This window comes from Perca fluviatilis, chromosome 1 (assembly GCF_010015445.1).
Source record: "Perca fluviatilis chromosome 1, GENO_Pfluv_1.0, whole genome shotgun sequence".
In the NCBI taxonomy this organism is placed as follows: Eukaryota; Metazoa; Chordata; class Actinopteri; order Perciformes; family Percidae; genus Perca; species Perca fluviatilis.
The window spans coordinates 10,873,890-10,893,033 of record NC_053112.1 but is presented as its reverse complement, the minus strand read 5'-3'; the positions used below and the strand labels follow the sequence as shown (position 1 = coordinate 10,893,033).

The 19,144-nt window shown below is 42.2% G+C and overlaps 1 protein-coding gene across 2 annotated transcripts in view; it reads right to left on the bottom strand.

Moving 5' to 3' along the window:
• Positions 1 to 19,144, bottom strand: part of cacna1ab (calcium channel, voltage-dependent, P/Q type, alpha 1A subunit, b) — a 223,386-nt gene that overhangs the window by 7,691 nt on the left and 196,551 nt on the right. Inside the window, exons 44-50 of one of the 2 annotated variants that reach the window (XM_039794714.1) lie at positions 18,647 to 18,754; positions 15,933 to 16,033; positions 11,678 to 11,775; positions 10,608 to 10,743; positions 7,104 to 7,217; positions 3,541 to 3,558; positions 2,848 to 2,883 (exon numbers count right to left, since the gene is read on the bottom strand). In XM_039794714.1, the coding sequence (XP_039650648.1) occupies positions 2,848 to 2,883; positions 3,541 to 3,558; positions 7,104 to 7,217; positions 10,608 to 10,743; positions 11,678 to 11,775; positions 15,933 to 16,033; positions 18,647 to 18,754 (611 nt within the window). Of the gene's footprint in view, positions 1 to 2,847; positions 2,884 to 3,540; positions 3,559 to 7,103; positions 7,218 to 10,607; positions 10,744 to 11,677; positions 11,800 to 15,932; positions 16,037 to 18,646; positions 18,755 to 19,144 lie in introns of both variants that reach the window. The other variant, XM_039794706.1, reaches the window with a different exon arrangement.

Genomic DNA, 19,144 nt, shown 5'->3' with positions numbered 1-19,144 from the left:
GAGACATCATGGCTTTCAAACGAGCAAAGTGGCAGTTGGTCAAGGCCACACCCCCACCCTCCACCTTGCCCCCTCTCTCCTCCGCTACAAAGCAGACACAGAAATGGCACATACTAAGGAAAGCTCATTGTGGGACTGGCTCTAGTCGCTGTATTTCTGCACCAAGGCTGAATTTCGGGAAAGAAACTGCAGATACAGTATTAGGGGACCACTAAGGTCTATATAAAAGAGACTTCAGATACAGTATTAGGGGACCACTAAGGTCTATATAAAAGAGACTTCAGATACAGTATTAGGGGACCACTAAGGTCTATATAAAAGCATTCAAAGGGCACCATGTCATGGGACCTTTAATATGTTTGTGCATCAGATAACATGTCAGGTAAACAGTGAGGTACAGCAAAGCATATAAAGGAACTGGCTTCAGTAATACATAATGTATTTTGTAACCAGTCTTGATTGTCTTGCTGGGTTCATTCTCAGGCTCTTCTGACCAGGACAGGACACTGCTCACACTCTGAACACCGGAAAGCTTCACATCACCCTGATGATAAAGCACATGTCAGTCCGTAAAGCAGCAGGGCGGACAAAGACCCAGACAAACACAAGGAGGATTCACCGTCCTGAGAGGAGCTGCACTCCACACAGACAGCGGTCTGTACACTCTCCGAGCAGCCTAACACAAGCCATGCTCTGGGTAGCCGGCAGCACAGTACTACACTTAATACACTTACACACACACACACACACACACACACACACACAAACACTTGAAAAGGATGTGTTACTTTTCACATTTTCTGGGCGTCTATTTTGGAATGACACGTTTCTTTTCAATATTTATGTCATGATAATGAGCCTCACTATTCCATGGGTTGGAACTAGGAATGTAATAACATTTCAAAACACTACATTTTGTCAAAATGATCAGTGAATACTTGGATTGCCAGTGTTTTCATGCAGCTGCATGACTTCCATATAGCATTTCAGGCTTTTTATTACATTTATTTTAAATAAACGTAATCATAGAGCACCTTTCATACAAGAAATTGAATGCATGAGTAACTCAAATGAAATGAAAACAAGTTAAAAGCAAGAAAAGGCAATTTAAACAAGTTAAAATGTTAAAAGAAGGAAGTCATATTACTACTGTTAGTACTACTACCTCAACTAACATTAATACTTATATCATTACTAATACTTCTGGTTTTTAGAGGCACACAGCTGTGTCTCTTTGCACTACTTTTCCAATCACTGTTTACTGTAGATGTACGGTACTGTATATGTCTTATTTTGGGATGAAATTGGTCTTACATTCATAAAAGACATATCACAATAACATTATCAATCCGGTGACTTGTATGTATAAACAAGCTGTTGGCTGAATTCATTTTTACATTACACCCCTAGTTGTAACAAATTATGCGCTGAAAAGTTCCAAACAATGGCGTCATGCAACTTAAGGGAGACAGAAGTGCTGAACATGACACAGCCACTCTGTCTCTGTCCAACTTTCTCTCCACCTTTCAGGCTTTGGAATAACAGCCTTTGGCTAAAGCAACACTTTCCCTCATTGGTACACCGCTTCCTCTCCATCACATCCACTGCGAAACTCAGCTCTGCCATGTCATGCATGACTAATGACATGCCGGCACGCTGCCAATCCCCCCGTACAGGCCAACAGTCGCACATCAGGCCAGTCCATGCTTATGTCATACACTGTTGACCCGGTCTGCAGCGATGCAACGCACATGTAACACACACAGAGGACCACAAACACACACACGCACGCACACACATACACGCACACCCACACGCAGGCACACACACGCACACGCGCTGCATACAAGCAGAACTCCAGGGAAAGTCATCACAGAGAACAAACAATGGAGAGCAGAGCGACCTCAACACGAGCAGACACGGGTGAGAGAGAAACAAAGAGGGAAAAAGAAAGAGAGACTGGGGGACAGCTCCGAGAAGAAAAGGATAGGTAGAAAGAGGGAGAGGTGATCAAAGTAGATCTGAATCGTGACAATTAGGCCACAGTTGATTCAAAGGGCTTGGCTGACCACGTGGGTGGGGGGTGGGGGGGGGGGGGGGGGGTTCACTGCATCAACACAACTCAAATTGTGTCTCTTTTTAGGTGCAGAGAAGCACAGTAAACTCACTGCCGAGCTGTTTCATGTGACTGTCAAAACTGTATTATGCAAATACTTGATCCCAGGGAAAAAGAGAGAACATACTGTATATAATATGAGCATTTGTCTCCCTAAATAATTGTGACAAGGCACCACCTAATATTTGATAGCGAGCGAATTTATTGCCTTTAGTAAGGACACTTATACTGGATGTGCCGTGTAACCCCAACCCACTACTGTAGATACACTCGAGTGTGCATGGGTTGTCTCAGGCGCTCTGTGTCCGGTGTGTGCTACTATACTGTACATCCAACACTGGTTATGAGTGTTGTGGATGTGCACAGGAGAAGAGGTAAGACTGAAAATACAGGGAGAAATGTTTTTACAAAACCTGAGCTCATAGGAACTGAGACTGACTGCCGAGGACATTGCTAACCCCACCCATTGGTCCCCCCGAAATGTCTGACTCAAGACCTTGCTCCTGGCAATTATAGAATACAAATATCTTGAATCGCTATTGATGGAAAAAAATGCAGCGCATAAATAGTATCAAAAATGGGGTTTAATTGAACGAAAACCAAGAGGATATTAACTTGAAACTGAATGTCCTACTGCAGCACTATATTTTGGTGCAGATCCAGTTTGAAAAATGACTGACAGAAGAATCAATAGGGGAGGGAGAGAGAGATAGAGAGATAGAGGTACATACACTGAGGTTATTTCCGCGAGGCCTGTGTCTCCTCCGCTGCAGAGCAGGCAAACACAGAGATGATACGTAAAGCAGAGCAGTGTAGCACGCACACACACGCACACGCACACACACACACACACACACACACACACACACATACACACACACACACACACACAGAGCATAGGCCCGACATAACCGCCAGGACCGAAAGAGAATAGAGGCAGAGAGACAGAAATGAATAAATAAAAGGAAGAATAGATAAAAGGAATGAGAAACAACGACGATATGAGGAGGAGAGGGGGGGATAATGAGATTAATTTGAGTAGATAACGTTTTGGAAGGGAGGGGAGAGGAAAATAAAAGGAGAGGGATGTAGGATATGTAAAAAGGAAAGGAAAAGGATGAAATAGACAGTACAGCGGTTAAAAGGAGGAACAAATGAATGGTGAGGGGGGGGGGAGGGGACGGAGAGACGAGAAAGAGAGAGAACCCAGTTCATTTAAAGAAGGCCAGTGCACACGTATAAGAGCCAGGTGGGTGTGCCAGTGAGCGGGAGAGGACAGAGGACAATATCACTTGCAGAGGACAGAGGACAATATAAGATGCATGTCCACACACATACACACAAACACACACACACACACACACACACACACACACACACACACACACACACACACACACACACACACACAAACACACACTTACCGAAACAGCATGAGCTCTCTGTAAGGCAGAGCAGTGTTAGAAGGCAGTAAGTAACAGTGTTATGACACACATATACTGTACACGAAACACACACACACACACACACACACACACACACACACACACACACACACACACACACACACACACACACACACACACACACACACACACACACACACACAGGTTCTACACTCCCACTGCAGTCTACCTTTATTTATGTTCAGCTACTATCTAATAATATTAACACCACGACTTGTACTGTATGTTCCAGGACAAAACTACAGGCACCAAACCTGGGCCAGGTAGTGCTTGTTTTAATGAGCATGGACGGTGTCCAAATGAGTGGAGCCTGCCCAAAATATAAAGAGAAGTTAAGAGAGAACGGATTGTCCACTCTCCATTTGAAAGGACAAGTACACAAAGAGTGCATTCACAGCTAAAATTGCACTCCGAGGGTATTCGGAGAGTGAAACGTGCTTTTGTTCTGTCGGCTCTAAGCTCCGGCATATTGGATTTAAAATGAGACAATAACTGCAGTATGAGTGTAAAGTGCTAACCGTCAGCTTTAATTTGAGGGTATTTTAAATCTGCGTCATATAAACAGTGTAGGAACTGTATCCAGTAGATATATTTTAGGGGACAAAAAGCAAGAGAGGCCTAAGTAACATCATAACATTTCCAAATTGATTGCACATTATTACTGTCCACACTAACAAAAGTAAAGTTTTTTTGGGGGAGTTTTAACTCTTGCTCAAAATAGTTCCACCCTTCTTATAAATTAAACACTTTGAACACTAGAAGAATAAGTAGAAATTGTACTGACACCTTCTCTACTCTTGTCACACTCCTCTGTGTATGTGTGAACATCACACTTCTCTTATACGCTCTCCTATCTCATCCTCTGAACGCTCATACAAAAACACTCCATGGAGTTACCAGAATACCAAAGTGAGAGCAACATGACTGGATGCAGTGACATGTAGGAGTATGGAATGAATGGGTGTGTGAGTGTGTGTGTGTGTGTGAGCGTGTGTGTGCAACTGCAGCCAGAGGCTTCATGGTAAAGTCCTACATGGGAAATATCTTCTGAACATCCCAGGTTGTAAATTTCAACACAAATTCATGACCGAAAAAAAAAAAAAAATCTGCAACCCACGATCTGAGGGCACGCAGATCTGCTCTATGTGAGCAGGTTTATTTATTTATTTTTGGGCATTTTAGGCCTTTAATTCCACAGGACAGATGAAGACATGAAAGGGGCGAGAGAAGGGGAATGACATGCAGTGAAAAGCCGCAGGTCGGAGTCAAACCCGCGGCCACTGCGTCAAGGAGTAAACCACTATATATGTGCGCCTGCTCTACCAACTGAGCCGAATTTTTTGAAACAATTCGCCCACAGGACATGAGAAGTGGACAGTTGGACAGGCAATGTCCCTGTATCATCCGCCATATTTTCTATTTTAGACCTGTAACACAGATATAACCCTAATCAGAGATAAGGACATCTCCTGATAAGGTCAACCAGAAATTGTTATTAAGTGCCTTCTCGAAGTCTAAAAGCCCACTAAACCTGCTGGAAGAAATTCATGAGATCAGATTTAAAAGTCTGTGTGTAATTAGGATTTTACAGGTTTGCACCTATCTGTCCCTGCCTGATCTCGACTTAAATTGCCGAATATGTGAAGCCGATTGGCCCTATTTTAACGATCTAAGCGCACGGCGTGAAGCGCACGGCGTGAAGCGCCTGGCGCAGGTGCGTTTAAGGCGTGTACGAATCCACTGTAGCTTTAGACTAAAAAAAAAAAGGGTCCGTGTCTTAGTGTCTTAATTAATCATAGGTGTGTTTTGGGCGTAACATGCATTAAACCAATCAGTTTCATCTCCCATTCCCTTTAAAAGCCACGCGCATTTGTACCTTGGCGCATTTCTATTATGATGGCGGATTTGCTAAGCAGGAAGGAGAGATTTTCAGGAGAAGAAACTGATCTGCTCGTCCGTGAAGTGAAAGCGCGCGAGCAGATCATCTCATAATACTACTTCACATTGTACTATTTATTTTTTTGTGTGTGTAAAAAGCATAGTGTGCGCGCGCTGTGCACGAGCCTAGTTAAAATAACAATGAAATGCAGCGTTACGGACTTCAGACCAGGTTTTTGTTGGTCAATGGCGCGATCACTTCCCGCTGCCTCAAGATAGCAATTATATACGCCAAGAATGCACCTGAACACACCTCCCTGTAAGACCAGCACGCCCATGGGCGCGCAGATGGGCGCAGGTGCATTTGCTATTTAAACGACGTGGGCGCTGGACGGGAATTTGACAACTGCGTCGGTCTTAAACTAGTTAAGACACTTGCGTCGGGCTTTGCGCTGCACCGGTTGCAAGATAGGGCCCCTAACTTTGTTCTTTTCTCTCTTAGTCATTTTGTAGATAATAGGAAAAGGACTGAACTGGGATCTAACCATAAAACCTCTATAGTAACTTCTACAACACCCCTCTGTCTCTCACACATCCAAGAAGTCAACCAGTGTCAACCTGAATGTACCATAAAATGATTTCCAAAGGCCATGAAATGGCAGCCTACAGGTTTTTTTTTTTCTTTTTTTTTTTTCTTCATGCGGTCGTATCCGTTTCAAATCATTTTAACGCATCGCACTTAATGAGTCGGTTGTATTTCCTCATTTTCGTTGCTGAAGAGAGACACTAACTCTGGCCACAGTTTACACAGGACAGACACACCAAGGATATAATGGAAATGGGTTAGGGAACAGGATAAGGTTGGAAGCGACAAGATATATATATATTATATATTCTATACATATACTGTAGGTCTTCTAGATATGTATTTCTAGATATATATGTGTATACATATCTAGAACACTTATCCAGCACTCCGACCCGTTTTGCTGTCTGCTCCGGTGTTAGCATGTACCGCCGAGAGAGGAGCTGTTTTTTGGAGCTGAGCAGCGGTGGGTCGGCCGCTGGATGAGTGGAGGGTTTTTAGAGGGAGGGTGGAGGGATGGTGGCAGGAAGGGAGGGAGGGAGGAGAAGACAAACAGGAAGACTAGACAGGGAGGTGAATTTGCAAAAATGTCTCACTGCTTCTTTGCATCCTGTCAAAACATTTTGTAGGAAGTGAGCCATGTTTCCCATGCAGAGAATTAGAGCCATGATTAACATAAAAACACATGAAAGCACTTTCAATTATTTTCTAAGATATTATTATGTATTATATGAACACATTATGACTTAAAAAAAAAAGAAGAAAGCTCATCAGCTCATTCATTTGTTTGAATGTAAAAATGTAAACGCAGAAAAAAGGCCAAACAAATCAATAGATACAGTATATCTTAAATAAATTGGAAAATTCACATCTGTATATATTTGTTTGGTACTTAAAAAGAAGGGTTTGGTTCATATGAGGCTCAGTTCTCTGCTCTGTTAAGGATGCAAGGAGAAACTTTTTTTCAATTCACTTCAACTGTCCTCACTGCTACCAAGCCTAGTGATGGGGGAGTGATGAGGATGGTGGTGGTGATGGTTGGGATGAAGGTGCTCACTTGGTTGTCTGCCGAGAGGCGGGGCATGGAGAGGGTCCGCCCATGCCCATCCATTGGGTGATAGGGCTCAGTGTCGGAGTACCCGTCCCGCCCCATCTCCCTCATCTCTACCGTCTGTAAAACACAACGACAGAGGGCGTGACCACCGTCTGCTGAGGGAGGGGACTCGGACAGGGGGGGTGGGGGGATGTTGGGGGTGGAGGGGGGGTTGGAGTTGTCATCCACTAAACGAGGGAGATGCTAACTGAGGTGGAAGGGACATGAAGCAAACTTAAAGGAACACGCTGACTTATTGGGACTTTGTTTTATTCAACGTATCCCCCAGAGTTAGATCAGTCCATACATACCCTTCTCATCTCTGTGCATGTTGTAACTCTGTAACCGCTAGCCTAGCTTAGCACAGACCCTGGAGGTACCTGGCTCCATCTAGCCATCTAGGTACCTGCTCCCAATAAGTGACAAAATATCGCCAACATTTGCCTATTTACATGTTGGGATTTGTATAGTCAGTCCTTCCAGAAAAATGCAGAATTTTTTGGTGATTGTTGCAGGCAAAAATCCTTGATTATGTTATATGTTATATATATATATATATATATATATATATATATATATATATATATATAATATGTGGGATATTTATGTAATTTTATGCGATGAAATTGCGGGAACTTGCAAAAGCAGCGGTTTGATGAAAAAGAGAAAAAAAAAGTGATTCCCCCAACCCTCTGCTTTTCGATGATGTTCAAGTTGCGTAATTACGTCACTTCATAACGTTCCCATGGCAACAGGGGAAAATGACTGCTCTTGTGTGAAGTAAACGCAACATTTTTCAACTTTCTACTAAGATATATGTGACTTTTTTGCAACAAAAATGCAGGGATTATGAAATCATGCAAGTCCCGCATATTTTGCGCGGAAATCTGCAATTTATGCGGCGAAAGTGCGCCGTATTTGAAAAAGGGGCTGATTATGCATTGAATTATTTTCTGGAAGGACTGTATAGTCACAGCGTGTACAAATAACAAGGTCACATGAGACACAGCCATCTTCTAACCGTGTACATACTGGGAACTATATTCTCAGAAAGCCGAAGCACTGCTACTTCTGCTACTTGGGCGGAGTGATTTGCTCGCAGCACCTGAGAAGCCCCGTTGTGAGGAGCAGAGAGTAGCAGTGTTTCGGCTTTCTGAGAATATAGTTCCCAGTTTGTATACGGTTAAAAGATGGCTGTGTCTCATGTGACCTTGTTATTTGTACACCCTGTGACTATACAAATCACAACATGTGAATAGGAACATGTTGGCGTTATTTTGTCACTTATTGGGAGCAGTAGGCTAGATGGAGCCGGTTACCTCCAGGGTCTGTGCTAAGCTAGGCTGGCGGTGGGGGCGTCAGACAGAGTTACAACATGCACGGAGATGAGAAGGGTATGTATGGACTTATCTAACTCTGGGGGATACGGTGAAATGAAATTTGAGTTGGTGTGTTCCTTTAATAATGTATCAAGAAAGTTTATTGTATTTCTTTTCAATTTCAGGCATAAAAAGGCTTAAATTCTGTCTTCATTTATGCAGCTCGTTGTTGCATAAATGAACTGTTGCAACCTTGTGTTGTGTTAACCCTTGCCCCTTGCCTCTTCGTTTAAACTGTTGCCTTCTGGACGATGATACTATGCTCCTCAGTTTACAAAAAACACAGCCGAGTTTTTTTTGTTTCTTCCACAGGACATCAACTTTATTAAAGAATGATTGTCCTGTACAGTCACAAGTATTTTTGGGAATCTTATTTTATTTTTTTCAGCCGGTCTGTGTATGAGTGCCTTGGTCCATGTCATGTGTAGTGATATATGTATACATGTCTAAAATTGTGTTCATTGTTTTATTTTTTTCTTGTCTTTTGCTGCCAAAGATGCTATGTGATTTCTGCTGCAAGCTAATTCCCCCATGGGGACAGCAAACAAGCTACTACTATAAAGAAACTACAACTAAATTAACATTTAAATGAGGTGGGTATTGATTTGATCAGTGTTTCTAAAATGGGCGTACGCGTACCCCTAGGGGTACTTTGGAGTACTGCAGGGGGTACGTGAGATTTATTTTTTTAAATGTTTATAAAAAAAGCATCAGTTATGAATAATTCCTGAAATATTTATACTATAATAATGAGTTAATTCAGTGATGGGTTCTAAACATTTGAAATGTAGCATTTAAGTGTTTTTCAGTTACAATGTTGTTTAGTGAACAGACCCTGATGGCGCAGCGCTGTATTGTGCCTCTTTATATAGGCATTTTTTTTCAAATGTTTAGCGCTGGTCAGGTGGTACTTGGCTGAAAACATTTTTTTTTTTTTTCAAAGGGGGTACATTATTGAAAAAGTTTGCAAACCACTGGATTGGATTATGCCAGATTTTAAACTTTAAAACCACATAAACATTGTCAAATAGTAGGTTAATGTATAATGCCCTGACCATTTGGGGAAAATTAATTAGGATGACTGGGACCTTTCTTCTGGATCTGCCAACTCAAGAATCCAAAACGGAGGGCAGGAAATAATATTTTTCAAATCTCAGCCTTTTTCTTTCCAAAAAATGGCCCAGTACATCTCTGTGCACTAGTCATAAGATTGAAGAGAGAGAGATGAGGGTCTGGGGGCTAGGGACGTCCCCAACAGACAAGTGAAAGTAAGGGGCAGTGAGGAGGAGGAGGAGGTGTAACATCACAAAACACATCTACCAACTCCTAGCCGTTGACTCAAGAGGAGGCTGAAAAGTGAACAGGAAAAATCAGGGAGAATAGGACGATTGTGAGACTGAGAGAATACGGGAGATGTGGACTTCGAGCAGAAGGATGAAGAAAGAGAGAAAAAAAAGAGAAGAGCTCAAAGTAAAGAGAGACACTACATGTCATGTATGCTAATAGTAATAGCAGCAACATCCAGCACTTAAGATACTGAAAAGATTTCAACTCTGGATGACGGAGCATGACTAATTAGTTCTCAGTCTTTTTCACAGCAAGCGCCCTCAAACAGGGTGTTAAGGTGGAGCTCTTACATTCCTCTGCAGTTGTGGGTCAAATCCATTCATATCAGAGACAGGAAAGTGGATTTCAGTCTGACAGTTCCTCAAGATTTTTATCATGAAAGACTCCAATGGATTCTGACTGCTTGTCTTTTACCCCATCCATCCAGGTTAGATATGAATCAGAAACGATCACTTAAATTAAAATACCTACCTGAAGAGGCACAGAATAATGGGTTTTTACTTTGCACTCAGTCACTCGTCTTCAAACACTGGCTTTAATCTGCGTTTTTTTCCACTGTGCTTTTGCATTTAAGCTGTGACTATTGCCAAATTCGTATTAGTATTGAGATCTATTCGTATTGCAACAGCTAGAACGTAACCGGCGTGGTTAAAGACAAACTGTCTGTGTGAGCGGACAACTGGTTGGGCTTGAATTGGCGTGTTACCATGGTGCGGACATTATGTGTTTGTGCTCATCATACCTGGGGGTTGTGACGGTTGTCGTGAGGATTGTCGGGGTAGGGTCTGTCGGGGCTCCAGTTACCCGTCTTTTGGAACATTTCCTGGGCTTTGGCCGTCACCCACGATTGGCTCTCAGTCATGCCACCCTCGGGAGGTCTGGCACCCACACATACACACAAGTTAGGGGATTACAAATCAAGGAACTAAAGCAAATCACCGTCGACGATAATTTTTTTCGCCATATAACTGATGCTTACACAAAACTGAGTAGGCTTTTTGAAATGGACAACAGGGAAGCACACTAGGCAAACAGAAAAAGAAAGACATTGTAACCCAAAGCCCAGAAAGATAGAACAAGAGGATAAATTAGTGTGTATGTACTGTATGTTTGAGAGTTGGAGTCATTTTTATCTTCAGTTCACTCAACTTTTAGATGTGAACTTGAAATCTATGTATTTACAGCAAACGTTTTTTCTTTAATTTGAAAAAAAAAAAGTCTTCACCTCCTGATTGTATTTACTATTTAATGACACCAACCTCTGGTGTACCACAGTTTCATCTTAAATAAATATTCTAAATATAACTGCATCACGTTCACTGTGTTGACCAATATTGACAGGTGAAAAAGGGCCGATGATCAGGGAGATTAATTCCATAAATTCAAGAGAAATGTTGTGGATTTTTTTTTTTACAAGAAATCAAACTAAATATTGAGCCTGAGATACACTACGAAAAGTTTTGTGCACCACACAAACCACTGCATCTACAAAATCTAAAACAGCCATAACTGTATGAAATTCTGCAGCTGAGGTCCAGAGGTTGAGCTAATGCACATGTAACATTTCTTTGCCAATTTACTTTCCCGATACATTATGTCCCATTTAAAAATGATTGACAATAAGCAAGATGCCTTGAGAAATCTGACCAAGAGGCAAACATTGGAATTATTATGTGTACATATACTTTATATTATACATGCATAGATAACTATAGGAAATATGTATTTGTGTGCAAGCACAGTTTCCTGCTGTCTCATGTGTTTCGGTGCATTACGCAGAATATAGTTTCTGCCCCTGCCCACTCTACTCACATGCTGTTTGGGTTATCTGGCTGGGTGCTGGGGAGACTGTTGAGGCCTTGACCCCCCTGGCCGTCCGTGCCCCCTCCCTCAGAGGGCGGCTCCATGCGCTGAAACATTAATGGTGTTCGGTTCTGTGTGAGATACACAACATGGCCTGCAGGCTGGCATCAGGCACACTCAGGGGGGCAGACACAGGACACAAACACAGGATGCACTCGCAGCATGCACCCACACGAGGGCGCCATTGGCAAACGCATGGCTGTGGGTATCCAAGGTAAAGTTCCTTGCCAGACTACTGATCTGGGATCTGCTAACCACACTGAACGAGCCTTTAAACAGTTTATCGGTGTTTTTTGCCCCCAACGGTGCCTTTCAGGCAGCGCTGCCTGGAAGGCACTGGTTATGGTTAGGGTTAGGGTTAGGGTTAGGGTTAAGGTTAGGGTTAGGTGCCTGGAAGGAGCAGTTGGGGGCAAAAAAACACCATCGAGCCTTTAAACACTACTGACTTAAAGAATGTTTGACTTTTTTTTCCTTTGTATAAGTTTGGGCTGATGTTCTGGGATGGACAGCTGATCTCAGATCTGTGTCAGAGGGGAACTTCTACCTTAGGCATATGAGGTAAGATTGCTCTTAAATCAGAGATCACCATACCCGTGAAACACATCATCAAAAAAAGACATTTTACTTAAAAAATCATCATGACAATGTTTGTGATCCTTCATCTGCCAAGATTTTTTGGAGTAATATGCCATTTTGTGGGAAGTGGACATCTGAACCTGAACTAGTTGCATTCAAAGAAACTTCCATCAGGTCAGAGGTCAGGCAGCTTTCCTCCCAGGGGATCCTGGGTAAATGGAGTCTTCTCTGGAGTGGCTTAAAGGCGACGGTTCATGACTGCTACAGCCTTTGTCATGTCCCTCCTCAGCCTGGAAGCTAAAGGCTGAATGCTAAATGAGTGCAGATGGATGATGGCCGGTTCAGAAAACAGATTCACGTCCAAACCTCCTCTGACACATCAGGCTGATCTGCTGGACAGGAAGCTAGTCTGGGTACATCTCATGTTAAAGATACATCTGGTTTTAGCAGTCAAACAGATCTTTAGAAACACTAGTTATTTGGCTGGGGAAGATGGTAACAGAGGCTTTGCAGTTGCAGTTGCTTCCTAAATCTATAATAACAAGTGTATCTATCGTTGTCATGGAGGTGCAGGTATCTGCATGTGGGTGTGTATCGTTGTTAGCCGATTCGGGATCATACTTCCTGTCAGAAAGCATGCCCAAAACTGACAAGTTAATGTTATATCATGATATCATTATATAATAAAAGAACAAAGGCACACGGAACGCTTACTTCTACTGAATAAGTTAGCTAGTGTGCTAATAAGATGTGTGCATGACATGCCAACTTTGGTATAGCTAAGAAGCAGACATTATGTAAGCAGAAAAACAATTTGGCTGCTGTTATGATTGTATGAAATATCAATTTCTGGTCAAAACAGCTCAGAAATTCACCATGATTGTTGACTTCCATTGTTCAAGTTGTTTGTTTAGACATTTAGCCCTCTAATATGGCTGCCAGAGGGTATATTATATCAACTGAAAGCCTTCTATTTCCAAATTTAACATGTGACATTAATGCTGCTTTTTTTGGTCTATTCCTGTCCAGGGGTGATTTCCTGTGTCACAGAGGTAAATGGCTCATGACAGTCTGGTTTGGCACTGGCTAGCTCTATTGAGAAAACTCATGGTACAAATATTTAGACGGATTGTGGCGAAAACATGAACACCACACACCTAACAGACACCGGCTTCAATGGAGTATGTTACAGCAGTGGCATATGTATTAATGAATAGTCCCCCAGGGTTGACTGATTACATACGGAGCCACTGGTCACAGGAACCTCCACTCAACATCCCACCAACCACCACGGCAGACAGACAGACAGACAGACAGACAGGCAAACAGACAGACAGGCAAACAGATAGATTCACGAACACACAGACTGGAGAGAATGGGTCTTGGTTAGAGCAACTTGGTGACAATCGACGAGGATTGACCAAATAGGGAGAGCTTGATAAGTCAAGGTCTCATCTCTTCCTGGAAGGATAAAGGGAGAGCGTCAGAAGAACAGAGACGACATGGAAGACAGGAATGAGCGACAACAGACTCCAGAACGAGAGTGAAGAAACAGGAGAATGACAGACAGCAGACAACATATCTGAGACACAAGCACAGCTCAAAAAACACTGAAGAGGACGACTGAGACGCGACTAGGCACGAATAATGTGCAGGAGTAGGAAGAAGAGAGGAGGAGAGAGACAAGAACAACAAATGAGGAAAAATCCACCCCTTGGTCCCCTTAAACTGTTACGTGGGACGACTTTTCTGTCAATGTTTCTCATTTTTCATCTCTTACTTTGTCTTTTGCTTTCAGTATGGGAGATGACGTACTATGATTTCCTTGGATAAACAGCGCGGTGGTCTTAGTCGCATAAGTTTGCAGCCCTTGGCTGCCAATCTTTTCATTTTTCATTTTCATTACACAACTTTTCTGCAGCCTAATTTACTGAAAGAGCTTCAAAGTTTATAGCAAGTACCTTTTTGGCAAAAAACTTCAACTTTTTGTTGCATTTCTTTCAGTCTTTGGTGCCACAACGTTGCTGTTTATTTTCTGCCATGTCACATGATGCGGCTAAAACCAATCCACTTGTGATGCACAGGTGGCATACCACGCCATGTTTACCGTCAGGTATTGCAATAATGACTTTATAGTAATAATAACTAAAACTATACAATACCATTTTGTATGTTTTATTTATATATATATAGGTATATTAGTTAGCATTATTGTTTCATCCATACTTTAAATCAAAGTCGGGCATATGGACACATACATTCTAAATAGCCATCTAGTTCGTTAACACCAGGGTGTGTCTATGATCCCAACCACAGCAACAGACACCACCATGATGTTTTAGATAGACAATAAATATTCAGCTACTGAGCTCCATTGTAGCTGTACTGTAAACATCTCAATATGAGAGGACATTGACTATGATTTATGTTAGACATATGAAAAAAGAATGACAAATCATTGAACAGCATTATGATGTTTTTGGGTGGATTCTTCCTTTAAAATGGTACGGGAATAGAAAAACAAAGACCACAGTGAGAGGAGAGAGGGGGAATGAAGCGAAATACTGGAGAGATGGCTGGACAAACTGACAGACACACAGACTGGTTAAAGTCCTTGTGTACTGCTGATGTTGAGAGAGCCTGTGTGGACCTGTCCATTCAGTCCAATGGGATGGCTGCATTCAGGAACATACCGACACATACTGTATTTGCACTGTTCAAAAGAAATAAAAAAAAGGCAAACATACTCTCCATTCATCAATGCACTCCTTCGTTCTGCAGAATGGAAATCTATGTCTCAGTCAGTACAGAAGAGGCTGGCCCCATTCCATAAGCAAATTGTGGACTTTGTTGTATCATGTCAAATTTACGCTCAAGCGCTGAACAAACTGGATGACTTGCTGGAGCGAACAGGAGGTATTACATGAGTGGAAAGATGTTTCCCACACAGTGTGGACTGAAAATACAGAGAAAGCGGGAGCGAGTGCATCTCAGAAGGCATTCATCGACAAGAGGGGAAGAGCACTGACGGGGAACAAAAAGGTAAGGCCATGTGGTATCATCATCATCATCATTGCTCAGAACATTACCAACAACAAAAACCATAGTTGTACATTGGTAAACCTTCGCAACACCTGATCCTCCTCACCACGTGCAAACAGCCCATGGTGAAAAGAAAAGGAGAAGCAGCAGAAAAGGGAAAGGTTGCTAACTAGCTAGAGAAAGCAAAACAGCTAGATACCTCTGTTAGCAAGCATGATAAACGGAATAAGGCTGGCCAAGGGAGCAACACGGTGCTAGTAAAAGGGGACAGATTTTCAAGTAGCATGCTAATAAAGTGGCCAGCACAGGCTGAGAGGAAGGTAGGTTTGGGTGAACAGGTGATAAAAAGAAAACCCAAAGCATAGGGGATTTGTTTGCAAGTGTAGCTGCAAGTTTATATAGGATTTAAATATATAAGACATGGTTTCTATATTTTTAAATCCATATTTGTCAGAAGAAAGGGCAAAATTCAGTCCAAGGGCTAGTGGAAAAGGTACCATAAAAAAGGGCCAGGAGGAGGCGGAAGAGAATAAGGAAAATAAATGTCTTTTTGCGTTCGGGGCAATTTCTCTGGGATGGAGTCTACCTGTTCCTCTCGCAGGGCCTGCAGCTTTTTCGTCTTGCTCTGCCGGTAGTATTCCATGATCATCATGGCAGCGTAGATTTTGCCCACCGTCAAGTCTGTGGCTGCTGAGAAAATGACAAGTTACCCTGCAAGATTAGACCCGAGTGAGATGGGACCCTGAGCCGTGGGGGGGAATGGGAGTGGGGGACGAAACACACAAATCACTGACACAGAGACATTCACAATGACATGCAGAATACGCTAGCAGTTGGCACAATTCTGTTTCATTTCAATCCATGGAGGGACAGACCTGAGCTTCAAAATCAAGAATTAAAACTAAGTGGTTTTCAAAGGTGTTTCCATCTTCAGTTGATGAAGGTACATTCACAGAATATATGGCTAGTGGTAACCAAAAAAAAACAACACTGTGTTGGAGGAGCAAAAAAGCAGTTTTAGTGTCATTGCCTCTTCAACAGTCTCAGAGAGGGACAAACGTTTACTTTTAAATATTTTAATGCAAGTCTCAGTGCAAACATACTTACTTTCATGCTTGTGCGCATGCACCCTTGTGGTCACAAAACCTCATTCTCATTGGCTAATACATTTTTTCCAACACAGGGCTTAAGCCATTTAAAGCATTGATGATGCCGTTTGTATTCTAATTTTCATGCATGAAGCTCAGCTCTAAAAATCTCATGTGGCAAACAATTTCTCACACCAGTTTAATAAGCTAATGATGTATAATAAGGCAAGAGAGAGGAATGGGTCTGCTGGTTTGCTGACAATGTGTTTCTGAGCACTGAAAGTGCAACAGGCAGATTTACCTCCAAGAAAATATGGAAATTGCCAAATTTGAGGGCTGTGATGAGGCATTCAAACTGTGTAATATAAAGGGATTAATATCACTTTGCGAAAATACTCATCATAACTGAAACTGATATGCTCTTTTGTTGTCTTGAAGGAACAGCGGTAACCGCACCTCAACTGAAACAGAGTTGAGCTCACTCGCTGGTGTACAACACACAAATACAACATTACAACACTGTACAATTATTAACAACAAAGCCAATAGTCTTTTCACAGGCAGATGCTGTACCATATCAATTAGCATTCTCTTTTTTTTTTACTCCACTATCATCTAATCGTATCAAACCTTGCATATTTCTTTTCTTTAATCTTAATAGGCTGGGGACCAGGTAGCCACCTCACTAAGAAACACGAGGACACCACAGTCAAATGATCCCTGGAAAACAGGAGCTCAATTTTTTTCTAAAAACTCTGGACGTGTATCCCCAGAGTTTGGATGGAACACATAAACATTTAAAATCAGAAAAATATTGAGCTTTGTTTTGGTTGTCAGATAACTGAACTGTGTAGCTAAGTGAATGAGTGGTGCCCTTTTCAAAGTGGCATGGCTATAAGTCTTCCAGCATTAAAACGTTTATTAACATGTGATAAGATATGACCACACATATCTCATATCTATGTGTGTAGTATACCTTATTATCTCCCATGCATTTAGCCAAACAACTTGATGCTTTTGCTAAACATGCATCATTGTACTAGCTTGTACTCATGTACCAAAATCATTTAAATAATCATATTCTCAACAGATTCACCTGAACAAGCTCATTCATCACAATCATTTTATATAAAACCTATTAGCCTAGATCGATTTTACTAGTTTATTTGCTGTTCAATTCTTCCTGTAGTGAAAAGACTTCTATAGAGGATCTTCTATAGTAGGCACCCCCTGATACCAGGACTGTCTGGATGGGTGGAAAGATCAGCAGTGCGAGTATGTGCTACTGTGTCCACTCTAATGTGATATACTGTATGTGTCTGTGTACATGTATGTGCTAGTGTGCCTACACGTATGGTGTGGTGCGGAGCCCAAACCCCAAGCGTGTGGCGAGCAACGTCGAGGGGGACGAGGGGAGCGATTGCTGGAAACGAGTCGAGCTCAAAGGGGGTTCAGTTAGGCCCACATCCTTTCTTGTTGTGGGTGACCAAAAAATTCAGCCAGTTAGTAGCTGGTATAACCTTAAGGCTTTAATTAATTCCCCTAACAACAAATCATTTTTACCAATACAACCTGTGCCACAACACCTCTGGCTTAGACAGGCCTTTCAACAAACACAAGTTGCTGTGTTCATGTGTGCCAGTAAGGGGTTGTATCTTTCTGTCAATCTGTCACTTTATTAGTGACTCTGACTGTTTGGGGCAGTTAAGTCCTTACTGTGGTAGCATGTGCTTGGAGTTGTCAGTGACAACGGACGCAGAGCACAGGGAATTAGGCATCCCGAAAAATGGGTTTGGGTTAGGTTACAATAGCAGCCTCCGAACGCTGCAATGTTCACGATAGGAACAAACAATAAGCCACAGTAAGAACCCCTTTGGTTCATGCTCTGGAGACAATGAATATTGCCATAGATCAAAGTCACCAAAATCCATTCTAAATCCCCTGCGGACCAGTGCTCTTGATACCCAATTTCATGGTAGTCCTGCCAGAGATTTTTTGCTCTGGACCACAGTATTGGAAGGACATTTGGAGAATCTACATTGGTGTATATATGTATTTATATGTATACATGTACAGTATGTGTGTTTATGCTGTAGTAGCCTGATCAGGAGATGCGGAGCAGTGAATGACACTGGCTGGTAGAAGCTGTCCTCTTGGTGAGTTGGTGATCGGTGACACACACACCACTATGCCTAATTTTCCTGCAACTTACCCTTGTGCGGCGTAACCAGCAGGTCCAGTGTCTTCTGCGACAAGTTCGGCCAAATAGCCATCATCTCCTTTCTCAGCTCTGCATCCATCTGGTGCTTGTCTGCACCTCCTGGATGGCCACGTAAACCAGAGTGCCCACACGCACACACACGTATCAAACATTTGAATCACATATCAGACACCCCCACACATAAACACCAGGCAAAGGTACAGACCAAAAGGAAGGCACAATGGCACACAATTTCAAAAGAAATGTTTTTTTTTTTCACCATTCATGCGTGCACACATTCACCCAAAACAAAAGGTTATTTGTTAATGTCAGAATTGGCATTTTAAGTTTTGTCAATAATTTAAAGCATTCTTGTTGAAGAGAAACTGACAGACACAGAGAGGTAAAAAGTCATACCCATGAATTACCCAAGACTACCCAAGAATGTCAGACAAGAAAGTGACTTAGAAGAACAGATAGAGTAAAAGGATAATAGTACTTAAGGACCAT